Below are 21,843 nucleotides of genomic sequence, written 5' to 3' on the forward strand. Positions count from 1 at the left end.
AAAAAAAAAGACCCCCCCCAAAAAAAGAGTATCAAGGTGGGCTTGTTACCACACAAGGTAACTTTCTGAGGTAGGTAATACAGTTAGGATGTTGGACAAAAAGGGGCTAAGAGCACATCACAGATAGAGGAGATTCTTTCAGACTAAAACTCAGGATGTTTCCATCCTTTCCTGACCATGAAAAATCCCAGCTTCTGGGTGTTTATTAAGTGATTCAGGACAGCATGGTACATTTTGATAGTCAGCGATAACGTCAAGGAAAAAATCCAACAGGCATCAGGAAGCAAGTATCATGTTGAGATTGAATAGCTGGCAAAGTGCAAAGGACAAAAAGCAAATGTAAACAAAGGTAACACCCAAGACAGAGACCAGAAAGCAGTGATGTGTTGTTTCTGATCGCATATGGAAACAACTCAACCTTGACCCAAGGAGGAAGAAGGGAGAAGAAAAGGTAGAAAATAGTTGATTTAAGCAAAGCTAGACATAAAAACAAACTGTCAAATGTACTTAACTTGGTCTGAGCATTACAAAGATTAACCAGCCTCTTTCTGTGCAACCTTGAAACATGGGGAAGCTACTGAAAAGACAAGGTGAGTAGCAGCACTTCAGGCAATAACTGACACTTGCAGCTCTGCTTCACTTCTGTTTGCACCATCCCACATTGCAAAAGGACACAGCTATTACATATACCTATTGTAAAAGTAGAGTAAACCTGCTCTCACTCCAGCATAAGGCTACATGGTGCATCCGATAAACATGCATTACCTACCACCTACATGCAGGCACCTGCCACCCAAACGCATGCATGCATATTTTACAGCCACCAACAGGGTGATATTAGCCATATCCATAAAGCTCATTTCTTTACCAAAAGGATGGATTAAATTCTCATAGATTCAAGAAGCATCACATTATGATACCTTGCTTTTTCCAGTGTTTCACGTCTAACTGTAGCTGAGAAACTGTTTCTGTAAGATACCTCTTTTTCTCTATGTCAGCAGTTCGTCATTCTTGAGAAGGTATGAAAAAACACCAGCACATAAACACTATCTAAAGAAAACATTACTTCATAGATATAAGAAAACTGTGTTCAAATGAGACAGCTTAAAAGGCTTTTAAAGATTCATAATCCCCCCAAAATGATCAATATAATGGGATGAGGGAACAGAACTTTATTAAGCCATTTTATGCAGCTGACTGAACAGGACCTCTCAAAACATGATGATTACAATACCATGTGTGGGGTAAAAATGGAAGAAAAAACAAGCTCAGAAACCAAAATACCATACATCCTGTACATTCCCACAAACAGGCACACAAAGCCTTTCCTCTTCCCCCCCCCCCCCTTGTTTTTAAGAAAAAGTGAGTAAGCTCCTTCACAAATACATTCTCATTTGCCTTTACCTCTATAAGACCTACTACAGGAGGACTTAAGGTTGTATAGTCAAGGACCTTGGGCCATAAAACTTTACAATATAAATTCTGGAACAATAGAACTGCTTAAAAAGAATAATATTAATGTAAAGGACACCCTTGACAACACATGGTATGCAGTACACACGTGACATTTGAAAGGGCAGTCACCTTTTTCTCCCTATTTTTTTTTAATTATGAAAAAAAAGACAGAAAAATGGGATAACTAGTATTAGAACACAAACAAAAACAATAAAAAAATCAACATCTTCTGCATTCTAATTTTCAACTGAAAGTGACAGTCAAAAGAACGCTCCCACCTCAGCTTACTTTCTCCACTCAAACAGGGGCATGACAACAGCAGGAAGGATACTACTAGATGCTACAACAGACAAGCTCTGAATTCAGCAGGAGCTGCACAATGATACAGAAGTCTCCTACAGAGGCATAATCAGTCCTCCAGGAAAAGATAAAAATGAATAGCTGATAATTCATTTATTTAGCTAAAGAATCCAACGGCAGCTAGGAAACACTGATGTTTTCCCTTGCACCACACTTTGCAGAACATTAACACCAATAATCCTTAAAAACTTCACGTGACACGCAAGTCGATTTTCCTGCCACTAATTTACTCCACAGGCTAGAAAAACTCCTGCAGCCCCACTTCAATTTGGACTTGTTTTATACAGATAGACATATACAAGGAATTCAGAAATAATTTCTGTCTGATTCATAGAGGCGACAGAGAAACATTTTTGCACTCAACTCTCATTTATGTTACACTATGCAGAGCTTAAACCAGACGTGTGTTAAGAGAGTTTTCACAATGTAGCCCTGCACTCACCACTGTAACAAAGGGCAGGAAACCAGGTTTCAACAGAGGGGAGCATCCGCTCTGCAGCAGCTTACAGCTTCGTATTTTTTCAGAGGTGGCCCCGATGAACTAGATAGGAAGCACCACCAGTATTGAAAAGAAGGCTGAAGTTTTGCAGGTGAGGAAAGCACTATGGTCTCCCTGGGTGCAAGCACGCAAACAAGAGGCAGCTGCACTCCCTGTCTTCTCACCACCTTTGCTTGAACGTTTGGGGCTAACAGCTATCATTGCATCTCCTGCTTTACTTTGTTTTCTGGTCTTTTATTATTTATGTTTCCAAATCATCAGAGTCTATCAAATTTACCCTACACCTGCATGTAAGCCTTCTAAGGAACAACATGTAGGAATGCACACCTAGGTATTTTTCATTTGAGGAAAGTACAGATTCATGATTCAATTAGGCAGAGATACAAAAGTTTCTGTCTCTTTCTTAAGTGCCACACAGCATGAAGGACTGGTTTTCAAGAAATGCTGGCACTGACAGTGGTATTTCTGACAAAAAAAAAACAAACCAAAAAACCTAAAAAAAACCCCAACCCAAACAAAACAAAAAAACAACCAGAAACCCAAAAGAAAAGATCTTGCAGCTGCTAAATCCTCCACAGACAGCACCAGCACACAGCCCTCCCTCCCATCAATGGGGTCATCTTCTTCCAAAGGAGCACATGACTTTAAAGAAGTTATGACCACAGGGTTAGCAGACAATATATGCGATATCTCCATGATCATACTCTGCTAAGCAATTAGGTCAAACCATGCTCTTGAAAATTAGTTTAGCACAGTTGAAGGTGAAGGAATGAAAGTATGTGGGGGAGGAGATGAAGCAGAAAAGGAGTAGAAAGATTTATTTTAACTCTCAAGCACATACAAAGTCCTTGCCAGAAAGAGGAGTTGCACTGTTAGAACTTTATAGTGTATGAAAGGAACATTCTTGGCACCAAAAAACTGGCATCTGTGTACAAATAGAAAGAGTGGTTTTCAAAGTTACAAGCTGTACCCAGAAACAAGAAGGAGCTCCTTTACATCAATGTGCTCACCAGTACCATCTTGTTCATTCCAAAGTACACTTTTGTCAATGGACTGACGTGGCTTAATAGTCAGGTAAGTAAGAAGATTTTTGTTGCCGTTAACCAGAACAAAGAGATATTACATGCTTTTATGGAGTTCTATAATTCTGTTGTTTTCAAACAGATTCTCTTGCATGAGGAGGAATTCTGATGTCAGACTTTTTTCTATTCACATTTGGGGTTTGGAAATGCAAATTTGAATGAATAAAGTACTCTGGGTCTACGATGGCAGCAGATGTTCAGAGGCAAAGACACACTGAAAAAGCTGGAAGCATTGCTGATGGTTTGATGATTCTGTCCTGGAAACACATACATTACTGCAGACACAAAACGAAGACATACAAACAACTTTACAGATTGCTGTAAGAAGTTCACGGAATTATTTTAAGTCTAAAAGCAGCCAAACAAAGACTAAATTATCTTTCTGCTTTAACGGTTAGAATAGGTGGGTGAGAGACAAACACCAGACAGGCACACACAAAACCTTCCCTGCTTCCTGTATGTATATAAACAATTCAGCTCTGTCTTCAGTTTCATATTATCCAGCATTCGCTTGTACAGTCTGGGTAACACCAGACATGCGTGCTTGTCACTGTGCCAGTAAACGAGACAAGAAACGCAATTTTATCAACATCACTGAAACTTTTTACAAGAGGCTGAGCAATGACCAGACACTATTTTTTTTCTACTCTCTGATCCAGTTATTGCCTAGGCAGGAACAGGAATTACAACATTATCAGGAAAAAAAAATAAAACAATGAACAAAATCCCTCATTGGCTATTCTTTTGTGAACACATGCATAATATCTAAATGCTGTAACTTGCCCTCTAAGGGCTATAAAACTGCTGAAGAGATAAACAATTTTTTCCATGGTTCCTTGTTGAGGATTCATTTTACCCTGCAACTACTTTTCACTTCTAAATTTCATCTAATATAGTTCAACGTGAGATGGCCTAAGTGCACATCTATTATATATTGCACATCTGTTATATATACAATTTGAAAGCTTCAGTTAGTTTTTAAACAATCTTCTCCATGGTATGTTTAATCCCTTTTTTTTTTTTAATTTTTATTTTTAATATGACACTAAGCCATATCACAAAGCTCAAGAGCTCTTAGCTTCCTAGTATACAGACGACAGCAGTGCTAAACCACACTTTCCTGTCTCTCTCATTTGTACTCTGCAGTACACAAAACCAGTGCAGTGTCAGATGGACAGAAGCTCAGTATTCTGTGGTTCCCTCCCAAAGAACACTTCAAAGTCACTGATCTTTGGCATGTGCATTGTTAAGACACTGTAACAAAAGGGAAAAAGTACTGACCTGCTCTAGAGGACTTTGGAGCTGGTCCTTTGTCAATATGCAGGCAGGGAAAAAGTTTCACTAAACATGATGTCAGTTATATCACATGACAAATAAAAGTTATACACAACCAGTATGAAAGTGAACTTAGTCTAAACACACACATATCATTCTTGTAAAACTTGGAGACGGTAAAAACAAAAAAGTGAAAGTGTGGGAAGGTCCCACGCCTCAAGCTCCCCTAACACAAGTACTTATACTTCAGTGATTAAAGAACTAGGTGTTATCTTATTTGCCTAAGCAAGTACTGAAGAAATGCTTCAGACAGAGGTCTACTCACAGATATGCTGGTTCAAAATACCAGTGTGAAGTCCATGCCGAAATGTAGTGGTATTTAATGTATAAGCTAGGGAATATGTACAGCTGTACAACCTCCAAGGCAGCTGGATGTCAGCCATTTCCTATTAATGATGCTTGGGCTGGAGCTTGCTGAAACCCATTTGATCTGAATACATGTACATCTGCTAAAGCCTTTTCAGAAACCATCTTATAATATGAAAAGCAGAGTATGCATACTTGTAAACAGTTAAAGTAATAATTACATCTATGATGGAAAGGAAAAAGCCTGAAAGAAGGTGGGATAATGCACAGAAATGCACACATTTTCAAGCAAAGTGCTACCCTTACTGCCATTTACAGTATTAAAAAGGAGCTTGCACATACAGGTACATAAAGGATCAGTGCCTAAGTACGTACCTATATAAATAAATAGCATAATATACCATGCTAGTACTTAACACTGGAGTTTGAGTCAATGCTTCTATTGTTCTTTAGTACTTTATTCTCCCCTTTATTTCAGCTTTTCAAGAAATCCGTAAAGCAGCTCAGCAATTAACATTAAATCATAAGTTAGTCTTGTTAAATGTTAAAAGATATGTGACAAACATCTGACTCAGAACTGAACACAAAAGCTGTCATCCCTTGTTCAGAAGTTTTTACACCAGGAGCCTGGACTGAATATTAAAACATACCAGCTGAAGAAATATTTTTGTGATGTTGTTGCTGCTATTTCATAAATAAAATGTTTTGAGTTTCCTGCTTCTCTTCTGTAGCAACGGGTTCTGAAGCACGCCTGAAGTGGGTGCTTGTCCTTCAGTTTTAGAAGGAAGAATGTCATGATAATGCTTATCAGACCCCAGTTATGACATCCACTCTTCCATCACAATGAGCAGCTTTCCTCTAGTTCACCTTTTCAGAACCTCCCTGTTTTATTGCATATGACCTATGATCTTAATAAGCAATAACAACGTGCCTCTAGGCAACATTACTATGCAGATTTTGATGCTGGAAGATACCTACATTGAATAGCCACAAATAAAAATACACAACTACATGATACTCACAGCACAGCTGTACCTGTTAGATGCATAAGAAAACATTGCTTTTTCAGTACCTTTGAAAAATCATTTAATATGGTGATAGGGTATGGACCATTCATGAAACATTTGCTAAAAAGAGGGTAAAATCTAATCTCTGAAAGCAGAAGTAAGGATGGATGGCAAAGCCCCAAACAGGTTATGACTCAACTTTCCAAGAAACAACAGAGTAGTTAAGGTGTGGATGTTAAGGTGTGTTCATGTTTCAATACTTCCCATCAGGTATGAAGCATCACTGTAAAATCTGTAGGTATCTTACTAACCTTTGAGTACCAGAGCACAAGGAGAAACATACAACCTCAAGTTTATACTCCACAGAAGATGGCAGTAATTTTTTCTTGGGAAAATTTCTGCATTTTTTTCCTCCAATTATTAATTTGATGTTAGCTAAATATGGAAGAAACTCACCAAGCAATACAATCTATAAATATATCATTTGAGCAAAAAAAATTTAAGCCAGTGATAAAAATACTGCTTTTTCTTGACTGAAGACAGGTTTTTAAGAAGACATGGCATTACAAACAAAGCACAGTTTGTCTCGCATACACAAATCCCATACCAAGTGCCTTAGTAACTGTCCATATACATTATGGGTTTATGAGCTGCTATTTACAGCCAAGTAATTGCCTGCTTCCCCAGTTCTTCAGCCTTTATTCGCAACTACTCACTCCCGCAGACAAGCTTGGGCACTTAGGAATTTAAAACACTTAGAAAAAATATTCCAAGTCGCCCCCTCTGACCTCTGTGCAAAGGAGGGCTTGTCTGACTACCCTATGGCTGCTGCCGCAGGAAAACATACTCAGACCGTGCAGTCACCAATCTCATTGTCCAGTGTTCATTGACAGTCAGGTTTTACTTCCCAGTTTAGAGCAGTTCTTCCACGCTGTCTTAGCTGGCCACACCTGCATGGCACTGATGCAGAGCACAAAGGCACAGGCAGGCTTTACGTGCAGTTTAGTAGACTGAGCCAGCAGCATCCATCACAGCCGGAGGCTTCCCCATCCCCCTGGCCACACATTCCTATGCCCTTGCCAGTGGGGCTCGTGTTGACACTTGCCTGATGTGCCCGAAGTGACCCAGTTCAGGGAGCTCAATCTGTAATCCCCTCCCGCTTCCAGGCTGCGCTCAGAACAGTGCCAGTGCCGGCACAGGAGAAGCAGCAGGAGAATGCAATGCAGTTCAGCGAATGAGGAACAGGATCATCCCATTCACTGGCCCTCTCATCAGGCTGGTTTAGCCACCCTGTAAGAACAGCCAGGCAGGCCAGCAGGCAGGTAGGGCAGCGCTGACCAAGAACTATCACACCCTTAGGAGGAACAATAACATAAAGGTTTCTTTTTAAAGGAACAAAAAGGAGCAGAAGTGGACCAGCTTTATAAGATACAATCTGAAATGGTTTGCTCTCCAGTTAATGTTAAAACTGGCAACAAAAGCAGGAAAAACAATCCTTCTTTTACACAGGAATGTGAAGTAAATAGTAGCAGAGGCCCTTTCAAATAAAAAGCAATGAGGAAAGATGAGACATAAGGAACTAAGCTCTTCCCTGATGTGCTTTTCTTTCCCAGGGATTCAACAGCAATTCTGTGCAGATGGCCCTGTTCACCGAGATAAGAAAATACTGCCAGACAGATTAATATACCAAAGAAGTCCTAACTCCCATACAAAATGTTTGAAGTCTACACTTGCAGAACAAAAAATATCCCAGACCCACATAAAACATAACAGCCCAAAAGATAAAGAAAGCAGAAGATGATAAGGTGAAATGTCTATCTCTGGGATTACATCTGCATCAGTTTCATTAAAAGTAAAAGATCCGAGTATCCCAATAAAGGAATTAGTCAGCAAGAAGAAAGCTATCGAAAGAAAGTTAAGATTTATTACCATCAAAGACTCCCATGGTTTTTTTGCTCCCACTTTTTTTCCTGAAGAAATAATAAACTGCCAGTTTTATTGATGAAGCTATTGAAAATGCTGAGTTCTTGGCCACAGAGTTGTTAGACCCAAGCAAAACACCCACTAATATTATTTTCCTTTGTGGATGAAGGGGAAAAATCCCACACCTCAATCTCTGTTAAACTTGGCAGAATAATTTAGTTGTAAACCGTGCCAGAACAGAATACGGTATTAGCATAGAAGTTACCTCTACCCTGTTATACCTACATGATGAGGCAAAGGAAGCACAGTACCAAATAACACACACCACACAGAGTACATATGATTCTAAGTTTTAAGCACTGTCTTTCATAGTCTCATTTAGAAATACAGGCTTACAAAGGACCGTCTCAATGAAGTACATCCTCTTAAGCTGCAGACTGTGGATAACTGGCTAGCTGAAAAGGGTCACATAGACATAGTCCAGCTGGCTGGACAAAAATGCACATCGCTCTCAGCTTATCTGAAGTAAAGCAAAATACACTGTCTTTGGCTGTCCTTGTTACACAGTAACAGGAAGATTTTGGTGGGAAAAGAATGTTGCAGGTGGGAACAGATAACTACAGAAGAGAAACAAGGGGCGGGCTTGGTATTTAGGCAACTAACCAATAATGAGCTTAACTTTTGTAATATGTATGAGCTAATTATAACAAGGCATAAAAGGTGACTGTAAGGGACAATAAACGAAGTCTGCTGATCACTCATATTGAGCGACTGTGTCTTCCCTCCGTCGCAACAAATGGCGCCCGAACAGGGACCCTAGAGAGGGCTGAACCTGCGAGCCACGGTTCGACGGAGATTCGGGTACCAGTCCTGAAAGCAGCGCAGGAGGCGGAAGGGCACAGTCCCCGCGCCCGGGAGCACCTACAGAGGGTCCCGCCGGCCACGCGTCGCCGAAGTCTCGCAAAGGCTGCAACAGCGCTGACGAAGGTATGGAGAGACAAGCGACGTATGATTCGCTCATATGCTTTTTAGAAAAGCGGAGCGTTCAGGACATAGATTGTAAAAAGGAATTACCCGGGTTATTAGCGTATGGGATAGCGTCCGGGTCCCCCGCGGCAGCGGCGAGCGGCGCGCAGCCCGGCAGGCCCCTTCCCGGCCGCGGCTTCTCTCCGAGGCGGCACCATCCCCCCCCCTCCGATCGGCGCCATGGCGATGCAAGCGGCCAAGCGAGCTGACATCTCGCTGCCCCCAGAGGTCAATCGGATCCTTTATATTCGGAACCTGCCGTATGAAATCACAGCGGAGGAAATGTATGATATTTTTGGGAAATACGGACCTATTCGACAACTCAGAGTTGGAAACACTCCTGAAACAAGAGGAACAGCTTAAGCTTCTGAAGGAAAAATACGGAATTGAGTACAAACCCACCAAAAAAAGTGCTTCAGATGTCCCCTACAAGAAATGGGTTTCTGCCTTGAACTAGCAAACATTTCTGTGTTTAAAAAGAAGCCTTTTTGCCTTGATGGAGATAATTTATTCTGTATTCTGTATTTATGCTGTATTCTGAATGTGGAAATTGGTTGGGACTAGGAGGCTGGCTTAAAGGCATTTTGCAAACGGGATTATTATTTTTGATCATTATTGTAATAATAGTTTCTTGATCAAAACCAGCCAACACTATTTGTAAGCATTAGGCATATCTGAAGAGAATGCCTTTATTTGAATCAACAGTTAAGGTGTAGTTTAGTCTGAGGCTGTGGTTTTATCTGCTTCTGGTGAATTTTTGAAGTGATGAAATCAGAGATACAAGGTATACTAAGAGTTATGAGGTAATAAGGTAATAATCTAAGTAAGGCTGCTGTCTTTTATATCTACAAGTGCAATATGCTTTTATGTAGCAGAGAGAAACTTTAACAATAATGTTGCTTGAGCAAGATGTGCATGTGACAACTTGGGAAAAGGGATATCACAACTGGAGTGCAACAGTGTTCCTACGTCTGGCAGAGTGAAATCTTTCAAGACCTGAGTTTAGACAGTCTAAAATAAATTGTTAGTATTCAGAAAACCCATCTTAGGCCTCTTTTGCTTACATAGTGTTATGGAAGTCAACTGCTATTGTAGAGAATTAATGATTTTTTAATACATATTAACAAATACTACTATTTTAACTTGAGGCAGTTGAGCGAGAAATTCTCACGTGTAGCATTTGAGGGAATGTCAGCATAAATCGCACTTACAGTAAGACTGCATTTTTAATTACTGTACTCGTTAAGATTCGATGATGCCATAAGGCTAAGGCCTTTTATCACAGATTGGTTCTGAACTAAAAGGTGTGTACACATGCAGATATGCACATTTGTGTTATTTTCCTTAATTGGCTACAAAATAATATAATTAGGTTGGGGACTAGATCTTGGGAATTTACCTATTATACTTCTGTTTGTTAAGGAACGTGCATAACACAGCACCCGTGTAGGCTTGGCTTGTGGCATAGTTGTCAAATTTAGCATGGACATTCAGACAGATAAGCAACGTACTCTTCTTGTGTGTATCACCTACAAGCCATTATGGCTTAGTGTGTAAATCTGTATGTAACTATTGAAAAATCCACTTATGAATGTATATAGCTTAGAACTAATTTTTTCCCTTTGTTAATTCTTTGATATCAATGAGGTATTCTTCAGAAAATGTATGGATTGGTTGGTTGCATAAGGGCAGTTGTTATTTGGACAGAAAATTGTTAATGGTCAGGGATTTTCCACTACAATATTTGCAAATATTCCTAGTCAAACATCATTTTGGTTTCTTTTTGGGTTTTGAGCTTGCATTAGTCCATGTTCAGAACTTTAAAATTACCTTTGAATGTTTTTAAACTTTTTATATCACTGGAACAGAAAGAGCATCTAAATTAAAGCTTCAAGCTAACTTTATTTTTCAAGTATTTCAGGAATTATACTTCTGAACTGAGATTTTATAAGTTGGCTGTGTATTTTCCTGTGTTAAAACGCTGTTATTGAAAATGGTCAACCAAGCCTATGTCGCCCAAAATAAAAACGGGGGAATTGTGGATAACTGGCTAGCTGAAAAGGGTCACATAGACATAGTCCAGCTGGCTGGACAAAAATGCACATCGCTCTCAGCTTATCTGAAGTAAAGCAAAATACACTGTCTTTGGCTGTCCTTGTTACACAGTAACAGGAAGATTTTGGTGGGAAAAGAATGTTGCAGGTGGGAACAGATAACTACAGAAGAGAAACAAGGGGCGGGCTTGGTATTTAGGCAACTAACCAATAATGAGCTTAACTTTTGTAATATGTATGAGCTAATTATAACAAGGCATAAAAGGTGACTGTAAGGGACAATAAACGAAGTCTGCTGATCACTCATATTGAGCGACTGTGTCTTCCCTCCGTCGCAACAGCAGACAGCCCTGCAATAGTCAACAAGATGACTAAAAATTAAGAAAACAGAAATAAGAGAACAGACGAGAGGCCCCATATCACTTCTCTATTACCACAAGACAGTTAAAAGTCACCAGACTCCAGAAAAGAACACCCTTTCTCTGTCCTGTAGGAGTAACAACTTTGAAACACCACTGCTTCAACAGACTATGTGACCTAGGGAAAATGTCCCTCCACCAGTTCCCATGGCAGGCACGTGGGCAGGTACTCTAAGTGAACACTTTATCAGCACATCCACCCAGAACCTCAAATCTTAGAGGACTACTTACTGACACTTGAGAGAAAACTGAGGAAAGGAACAAGAGCCCGGAAGCCCAATTTACATACCAGACAGAAAGCAGGGTTCCTCAAATAACTTGTGAAATCTTAGAAACACAGTATTAATTGACCACAAATAAAGACACTGTGGAAATCAAGTATTTCCAGTCCACCTGTTCAGTTACAGGCTAACTTAGCATCCTGCTTAACCAAGAAGTGCACAGACAGAATGCTACTGCCCAAAGCAGAATTATTCCTTTCCAAAGGCTCACTCCTCTGCATAAGTCAGCAAAAAATTCAATTAAACTATACTTTTCAATCAGGTTGTATGCACAGTTACAGTTTACACTGACTGTGAACTCTTCCAAGCTTTCAATATGTTTGTGAACACCCAGTGAAAGATTTTTTTGTTTGTTTTTTTAAGTACAGGCAAGACCATCTAAGCTTCCTAACTTGCTTGCACACGCAGGCAGATGACACTGGTGAAGACTTGCTTTAGCAGAGTGGTACATCACTGCACTAGCAAGGTCCCTGCTGCTGGTGCTCAATGCATGCACATGGTCTGGGCAACCATGCAATGATGCTTCCTCCTCAACAGAGTCGCCTCTTGAAGTGGAAATTGTCTGCCACATTTGCTTGTCTCATCAGGAAGGAATAAAGGAAAGGAAATAAAACATCAAAAGAGAATATGGTCGCAGACCATCATGTGTCTTACTCAGTGCAGTGTTTCACAGCAGTCTTAAACCATGTGAACTATTCTGGACTTGACTGAAAAGCACCTATTACAAGATGTTCTCCACTGCATCAACGTGTTGCACAACAATAAGAAACCACCGAACTCCAACACACTAAAAATTTAACACCTTTACTACAAAAGGACAACATCCTCAAGGACTACAATACGCCTGGGAACGGAACTCTGAAAGACAGGGTTAAAACTAATCTAAGATACACACAATGACTGTATCCTTACCAGCTTCCTCCTTTCCTAGGACAGTATCATGCAGTCCTTCCCTTTAATTTTACAGGCTCAGTCTTGATACAATTTAGGTTCTCCATTCACATTGGTTTCACTTCAAAGACAAGTCCTCAAGTTCACTCTCCTGGAGGCAAACAGCCTTCCAATTTCCAGCCTGCAGATTCATCTGCGAACACCGTAAATGTAAATCTAGTTTCTAAAGTTTCTGTACCTCCCAAGTATTTTTGTTCTTTCAGTGCATTTAAAAGTCACACCACTCCAAGCTTTGTGGTGCTGGGCTAAATGTAGCAAAGTCTTAGATCTCCTCTCAAGAAGCTTCTCCTCACAGCTTCATCACCAGAGCATCTCTTCTTCACTTTGTAACAGAACAGCAACAGTCTTTGAAATGGAGGAATCAGAGTTGTGCATACCATATAAAGGAGGATGTAGCAAGATGCACAAGGCTATGGGGAGACACCTGGCCCTTCAATTCATCTCTGGCATTAGCACGTTCCATAACTGCACCAAAATCAACAGGAAAACAACAACTGACCAAAACATGCAGGCTCCACTCTTTCTGTATCACCCCCTAGGTGATGAAATCTCAGAGTTCAACATTACCTATATTAGACTCCCTGGCACAGCCTTTGTACCCAGTTCTACTAAATCTCAACCCACAAATTTTACTTTTTTTTTTTTCCTCGAATTCTCTCCCCCATCGGGGGGTGGGGGTGGGAGTAGGTGCAGGGGCATGGGTGGCAGGAGTAAGCAGCTAGTGCCTGCCAGGTTAAACCATGACAGCATGGGAAGTCAATGAATGAAGTCAATGAATGCTTTTCAGGATTGTTGGATAATTCTCCTTTGTGTCACCTACCTTCCTGCACTGGGGTCAAAATACAGTCTGAGAAACAACAGTATTATTTGAAACAGAGCTCCTATGCAAACCACTACCATCCAGGAAACAGCAAGTACTGAGCTACAGCATTAACTAGCACCTTTTCTTCAGAATACTAAATTGTACCAACCCGTTGCACAGGTCTGCTAACCAAGCCAGTCAAAAACAGGAGGACACCTGGCCATTAAGGCCAGCTGTGGGTCTCACAGGAAACATTTCATTTCCTCAAAGAACTGATGATACACCGTTGAATACCTCTGAGCAACTGCAACAACCATTTGTCAAAGCTACTCTAGAATCACTGAACTGTCTGTCATTCTCCTAATTTCCAGCTTAACTTCTTTGTTGTTGGTTTATGTTCTTCTGCCTTGTAGTAAAGTAACTCTTTACCTCCATCCCTCCTACATATTTAACTTGACATAGATTTATGGAGGCAATCACAACTCCATGCAGGCTGAGATTTCATACTGCTTTCAGCTGATCTGAGTGTCCAAGGTGGTGGGTTTTTTTCCCCCCCTTTGACCACACTACTACATAAAAAACCACCAAACACCACCTTACACAGAAACACACAACAGAGGAAAGTGATACTGCTCCTTTCAGCCACCAGCAGTGTGGACTGAGCTTGGTGCACAGCTCCCATGATAACATAGTCTCGGCCTCCCTTCTCCTAAGCTAAAGGAGCCAGTTTCTCTTTGGTACACACAGCTGCAGCAGACAAAGTGATGTACTCCAAACATCTGTAAAGGGAGATAATGGGGAGTGGAAAAAAAAAAAAAAAAAAAAGACAGACCAAACACCACCACCCCCAAACAAAGAAGGACAAAAAAGTAAAGCCCAGAAAGACATAAATAGAAGTTTCAGCACACCCCTAACATACCAGCTCCGGTACTGATTGTGCCTCACTGAGCCTGGCTAGAAAAGAAATCAAAGACGACCATTTTTATCTGCTTCCTGATGAGTTTAGATTTACAAAGCTTTGTGCTTTTAAACTGAAAGCACAGAATAATCAGCAAGCTCTAGTTTTAATTACACTTCATTTAAAAAAACCTACAAAGCAGGCATTATTCTCCCCCAGAGCGAGAAATAAAACTAAGCAGGACCAAGCAGTTCTACCCAAAAACCATCTGCACCTCTTGTGCTTTTTATGAAGCAAACCTCTCAGCACATTTTACAAGGCAGTAATTGTCACCAGCAGCACTGTATGGTGACAGCCTCTTGCAGCCTGCACAATCAGCAGCTTGTAGGTTATTATGCATTTGCGAAAAGGAGGCATTTTGAGGCACAGCTAGAAGGTAAAGTAACTTGAGAGGCAAAATAATAATTCCTCCCACCACACTTTCCTCCAGTTATGAGGCCGCCTTTTTCAGTACCGGTACAACCACCAGGGCCACGACTTGCTGACAAGCACAGAATAACCAGCATCTCCTCTGAGAGCTAACAAGACTGATACAACAGTTACACAGCTCACTAACAGCACAGAAAGAGTTCTTTGCTGTAATCTGAATTTCACAATTTTCAACCCTTGGAGAGAGGGAAAAAAAAAAAAAAAAGAAGCCAAACACACACCATCAACAACCAACGAACCATGCAACCTGCTCAAACAGCAACTTGTAGCCAGTTTTTCATGACCTTCCCAGGTCCTTGTCCCAGAAAAACTCATATATTTCACTTAATGTGCTGTAATTATCACGTTCTACTGGAATTTGCATACACATACTATATATATCTCTATATATATATGTACTATGGAAGCAATGAATTCCACATGTGCAATATTTATCATTGTGTCTGTACAAATAACACAGGAAACAGCACCACAGAGGTTTGCACCTTCTCCATCTTCAGTACTTAACCTTGCTTTCATACAGGGGTAAAACAGTTAACACATGCGTTTTATTGGAGCAATGCAAATGAGGTTACAGCAAGAAAATCAAGAACACAGACACTGAAAGTGTCAGTGTATGACAGTTAAAACTTTTATGCCTTACATACAATACTTTCAGCCTTACCAGACCATCTTTCACATTGCTCCTTCCTCCACATATCATTTTCTAATCTGATAATTCATAGGAAAAAATGTTACACTATAACAATTATTAAAGATGACTGGCATGGGTTTTAAAAGTGATCACTCTGAAAGAAGTATCACCTCAAAGGAATTTCACATCCTATACATCTCACAACAGAGCTTGTCAATACTTGCATAATTTTAGTACGTCGGTTAGTTAGCAAGATTACTTTAGGTTGCCAAGCCTGAAAAGTGCCACACAGGTCAAATTCTAGTTGCCATCCAAGTATTTTCTGTTTGGTGTTTTTAGCTTCCTCCCAACACAGAAGTGCAATGTAGTCACAGTTATGGCGTGCGGATAGATGACGGACAGCCTTTGCAGCTTGCTGACTACAGAAATCAGTTTCCAGCATCTGGACAGAGGGTGAGGGAAGATAAAAAAATTATTTCTTTTCACGCAACACTCAAAGGCAAAAGAACATTTTTCAGATTGTAAATACACATTTGCACAACTCCCTTTCTCACTTATCAGCATATTAGCCTATGCATTTTTCTCTCACAAGTGATACAGTTATTAGATACCTTAGATAGCAGGGTTAGCTTACTGCTTTTTACTGTTAGTGTCTCTGCTTAGTAAGCTACTAAGCAGAAACAAACTGGTTACCAGAACCACTGAGATTCATCATAGCTTTTATAAAACAAGTTGCAAATGTTTGCCTAGTGAGTCCAACAGGTCCAAACAAGTTTGAAGTTTAAAATTGTTAGATACCTCTTCCTACATTTTGAATTGACAAGATTCTAAAAACTGCAAACCATAGTGCAATCCAAATACCATTCTTCCAAGTCCAAACCTTTATTGCAGTAATCTGCATCTCTTTCAGGAAGCACATGAAAGTTTAAAGAAAAAACTAAACAGGGGGGTGTGGGGGGTGAAAGAGAATGGAGCTGTTTGTAAAACCAGGAAGTCTCTTCAATTCACATAATTTGATACAGCACGCATGTATACCATAGCTTTATTTGGGTACCTCTCCCTGTAATTATTTAAGCAATGCTGCATTTCTTACAGTACTGCAGCAACTCCCAAGGAAGGCCAGTCACAGGAGGGTAAAAAAATAATAAATTTATTAGTTTGATCTGGTTTTAAGGTCTTCATTTGCATGCTCACCATGGTGAGGTTTTTAATACTGATGAACTCCAATTCCTATGTTTTGGGTAGACTGACGTAAAGACACTGTTGCTGGGTATTTAAAATGCACACGCAACTGCAGGCAGAATTAAAGTTAACAAAATAGCTTTAGTAAATTTGTTGCTCTTTCATGATAATCTCTACCACCTCTTGAAATTTCACGGCTGGATGATTACTTAACACATCTGTAGGTAGCCTGCATCTGAACAATGCAAGTATCACTTCAAATTTCTATGATGGAAAAAAAGTATATGCAATGCAACATACACAATGATCAAGAGCTCAGTCTTCCATGCTCTGTGCTAATGACAACATCTGATCCACAGGTCTCACAGGACTGTTTTGGTACAAAAGCCTAAGGTAAGCCAACTTCAACAGCCATGAACGTGTTGAAGAAATCATGTACAAGCAAGACAAATAAGGGTGATGCTGTCAGCATTCACAATCCCAAGTTTCTCTTTTCTTTATTCTCCCCAGGTTTAAATCAAAACAAACCAAAGAATGGAACAGAACTCAAATATTTTGGCAAAATGAGAGAGGACTGTTTATTACTTTTTCTGCAAAGGTACTATGAAATGCCAGAAAACTAGAAAGTGCATTTTTATTTCAAGCCAGGCAAACCATTATCCATTTTCCTTGTTTCCAACAACTCTAGGCTTTATGTCAAGCCGCGTTTAAACCTGCTGTATGAGTTTCTATCAAAAATTTCATTTACACAACTTATTTACTTTCTTCAAGATACTTTTCTTACATCACTTTCTTATTCAAATGATATTTTTATTCCAGTTACTGTCAGAACTATTATAAGGTAATGAAGACTGCTAAATAATTTACAAGGGAATATAGTGGCGATTAAAGTTTTGAGTATTTGCATCTTCACTGAGCTTTCTCAAAAGGCAGGTTGGCCTAGGAACTTCAGGTTCCATTCATTCAAACACACCTCTGTTAATAAAAACTCATCTGTTCATTTATTCACCTTGTTTGCTGCATGACTGCAGCTAAGTAAGAGGAAATAAAAGAATTCTTCCCTAAGAAGGGAGGAAACACCTTGATATTGCAAAATGGAATTTTGCTTATTCCAAATTAAAATTTCATCATTGCTTAGCTCAAGTATTTAATCACAATGTGGGTTCCCATACAAGCACAAGAAATTTTAAAGTCAGAGGTGTTTTTAATATTCACTGCTTTCTGAGCTTTGAGCCTCAGGGTTCACATTTGCAACTGCATTCATATGCAAACGTAACAGTGAGAAACCTACCTAAAAGGTAAAGGAGGAATGGAAGCGGATGGGATTTACAAGAGAATATTGCAACCAACCCTAGAAAATTCAGTTTAAAAAGATGTTTAAAACACCACTGAACTAAACCATACAACAATTATCCCGAGATTTGCTTACTCTTATGGTTTTATGGCAATGCTTCACAGTGGAATAATCCTGGTATCTCAAAGCGATGCTGAAGTGAAAGCCTTGGCTCTTTTAAATAATCGCATTCAATTTTTAAAGCAAAAGCCCTGCCAAACATTTCACAATGTTTTACCATCCACTGGTATTGTCCCACAAAAGTAGATAAAAACGATGAGATCCTTAGTTTTCTTTACCTTTTTTTTTTTTTTTTTAAAGGAAAAACTAGAGTAGAGCTTAACATTAACATGTGGCTTTGAAAGCATGTCTGTTTGGAAAAATCCCCATATATTTAAACATTTCTTACGTAATTAGCCTAAGGGCAATTGTTCTATTTCATACATATGTATGGGGGACCAAACACTTGACACTTTCTTTTTAAAATAAATACAAGAGAAGTTACATATACCTCAACACTTTCTGAACTAGCACATTGACATCATCATCTCCCCGTAAGGCCTTAAGAAAATTAAGATAGATGAATATAAGATAATTTCAAGATCTGTGTCTTTGTTTCCTTCTATAAAGTAAATCATGTATCAGTGTCTGTAAGCACAAGGATAATTTTAAGAGTGCAGAAACCTAAACCTGAATTTCAGTACACTTTGTGTTCTTGCAAAAAGCATGGAAATCAAATTCAAACATTTTATCTATCCAAATAGAGTATCGACCACTCAACCTAAACTTATGGTTTACCATGATAACATGTCTTTCTACCATGATAACCAGTAAGTTAATATGACTTCGCTGTCTAACACAGCCTGCCATTCTAGATGTATGAAAAAAGAACACTATGTGAAAATAAAAGCACATATTCATCACATACCTGTAGAACTCATGGCAACAAGCTTGTATATAAATGGGGTGAGGTTTATTTTAAATACAGTCCAATGAACTTTCTCATAATGTTAGGGCTTTTTGTTTGGTTGGTTGGTTTGTTGTTATTTTTTTGGTTTTGTTTTTGTTTTTTTAAGAAGCTGTGTTGTTTTTCTAAGTTCTTCCTATGCCAATGACCTGTTCACTGCATTTGCTATTACTGGACCCTTCACTGGAAAGGCACACACAAGTAGACAGACATGGGATCATCTACCCTACACGCGCTGCCCTGTGACAATTAAACACTGATCCCAAGCTTTGAAATTGGCAAGATGAACACTAGAAATGGATTCTGCCATACTGCTATGCTAAAAGGCAATTGGATTCCCCCTTAAAAGAAAGGGGACAGGTGATGAAAAGGCCTTGCACGTAAAAGAAGCTTTGAAAAACGGAAAGCGCTGAAAAAACAAGGCTGACAAGGCTTGAGGTCGGAGGAGATCACTGCACAGCATTCAAGAATCAAGGTTCAAGCAGGCAGCGCTTCACCTGCAGCGCTCCGCTCGCGTCCCCGGATATGACTTCCAGCTCCAACGGCGATGCCCAGGCAGCGAACTTCACCGCTGCACGACTGACGAAACACGAGAGTTTCTCTCGCTTCTTAAATCGTGTTGTTGAAGTAAAACCGAACACACAATACACAGCGAGCCCTTCACTGCCAACACAATGCAAACTCCCGTGCTGCAGCCCACCACGTCCGCCGCCGCGCTGCCGGCCCCGCTCCCCACGCTGCCGCAGCTGCCCCGGCGCCGGCAGCCCGGCCCGCACCACGCCCGGGAGGGCGCCAAGCCGAGGGCTGGGAGCTGCCCGGCTCCACAGCCCCCTCAGATACGTATGAAACAGCCAAACGCACCGTTCCCAAGATCCAACTCCCTCTCCCGGCTTCGGGCGCCCCAGAGCGGGCGGAAAGGCAACGCGGGGCATTTCGAGGGGTAGAAGCCGCGCCCGCCCCTATCCCTTGCCCCGCCGCGCTCAGCGGCAGCGCCCCCCCGCCGGCCCGCACCCACCTGCCCAGGTCCTCGCCCGTCTCGTAGTGCTCCTCCAGGTTCTCCTGCCTGAACACCGTCATGGTCGCCGCCCGCTTCAGCCCCTGCTCGGCGCCCTCATCACCAGCGCCCCGGAGCCGCCGGGGCCGCCCCGCGCTCGACTGCGCGACCTGCGGAGGAGCGCGGCCGTGAACGCCCCTGCCCACGCCGGGCAGCTCCGCCCGCCGCCGGGGCCGCCCCCGCCCCTGCCCACCCCGAGGGAAGCGGCACCCGCGGGCCGGGGGCGCCTCCCTGCCCCTGCCCGGGCGGCGGGAGAAGAAAGCGGCGCCCCGCGCCCCCGCCCCTTCCGCGGAAGCCGCACCGCCGCCCAGCCGGCCGCCGGCGCCCAGCCGGCCGCCCGCCGCATTCCTCCGCGGCTCCGTTGCCCAGTCAACCGGGACGTGCCGCCGGGCCTGCGGCGGGAACCCCCGGGCATCCCCGCACCTGACCCCGGCCGAGGGCGGGAGGGCGAGGCGGGGGTTCCCCTCCCCGCCGCCGGGCAGGGGCTGCCGGTGCCGGGTGCCGGCCTCCGCGCCGCCCGCTCGCCCCTCACCCGTCGCCGCCGCTGCTCCTGCCGCGGCGCCCCGGCCGCTCCGCGACCTGTGAGGCGGCGACAGCCCCGCGGCCGCTCCCGGCCGGCGCGCAGGCACGGCGCGACGCCGCCGCGCGGGGCGACGCCGCCCGGCCAATGAGAAGCCGCCCCCCGCCCCTCGCCCCTCGCCGCGGCCTGCCCGCCCCTGCCCCGCCGCCGTGCGCCGCGGCCAGGTGCGGCCCGGCGGGGGAGCCCGCGGCGGCGTGGCCCTGCCGCCCCCCCGCCCGGCGCGGGCCTGCCAGCGCCTCCCGGCGCGGCCATTGTGTGCGCCGCCGCCGCCCGCGCCCCCGCCCCCGCCCCGCTCGGCGGCCGCGCCTCCGCCGCGGGCAGCGTGCGGTGGGGCTGGGGGCAGCCGGGAGGCGGTGGGCCCCGGCCTCCTCCCGCCCGCCGCCGCGCCCTGCGCTGTCAGGAAAGCGGTCCCCGCGGGACAGGGCGGGGCCGGGGGGTCACCGTCCCGCGGGACCGCCATGGTCCGCCACCGCCCGGCACCGGCACCGGCACCGGCACCGGCACCGGCCCCGGCACACACCCCGCGCCCGCTGTGGCGGGAGCTGCCCGGGGCCGCGCCGGCGGCGAGGGCAGGTGGGCGGCCGCAGCCCGCCCGGGGCGCACCGGGGATCCCGGCCCGCACACACCGAGCCCGCCGCAGGGCGGGGGCCGTGGCGCCGCCGTGGCTCCCGGGCGCTTCGCACAGTGGGCGTTTCGGTGCGGTCTGCAGGTGCCGTTTGATCACCAGGCTCGAACAATGGGCGTTTTTAAAATACAAAATCGTGGAACGGTCTCTGCAGAGTGTTGCACCTTGTATTTTGTGTTCGCCAACACTCCCTGCGTTCGCGCGTGCTGGTGCTGCTCACGTTCAGCTTCCCCAGTGTGCAATGGCTCCTGTAGTGTGTTGGTCCCACCACGCCAAGTCAGAATTTTGACCGGTGTTTGCATTTTTGCACAAGATTTTTCCTCATTGCTCTATTTTCCTTCCATTCATGTTGTTCAGCCTTGCGCCAGTACATGATGTCGGGTAACTGAACAGCTTTTAACTTCCAGCTGAACTCTCGAGGTCTCTCAGAAAGAGAATTACTCATCAAAGGTGAAAAAAAGTTCAGCGCGGCCATATGATTTTACACTTACTTGATTTAGCACTTGAGAGAGCCTGGCCTCCTCCAGGTACAAGGCAACAAGTACAGAAGCCCTGAAATTTTCTGAGTGAGTCACAGTGTG

The 21,843-nt window shown here is 43.2% G+C and overlaps 1 protein-coding gene across 1 annotated transcript in view; it reads right to left on the reverse strand.

The window, feature by feature from the left end:
- The window catches only part of DAPK1 (death associated protein kinase 1), a 93,084-nt gene extending 72,393 nt beyond the window's left edge, over positions 1 to 20,691 (reverse strand). The window contains exons 1-2 of the mRNA XM_037372624.1: positions 20,590 to 20,691; positions 20,019 to 20,167 (exon numbers count right to left, since the gene is read on the reverse strand). Of these exons, the coding sequence (XP_037228521.1) occupies positions 20,019 to 20,080 (62 nt within the window). The 5' untranslated portion in view covers positions 20,081 to 20,167; positions 20,590 to 20,691. The remainder of the gene's footprint in view (positions 1 to 20,018; positions 20,168 to 20,589) is intronic.
- Positions 20,692 to 21,843: the final 1,152 nt, after the last annotated feature.

This window comes from Falco rusticolus, chromosome Z (genome assembly GCF_015220075.1).
Source record: "Falco rusticolus isolate bFalRus1 chromosome Z, bFalRus1.pri, whole genome shotgun sequence".
Classification (NCBI taxonomy): Eukaryota; Metazoa; Chordata; class Aves; order Falconiformes; family Falconidae; genus Falco; species Falco rusticolus.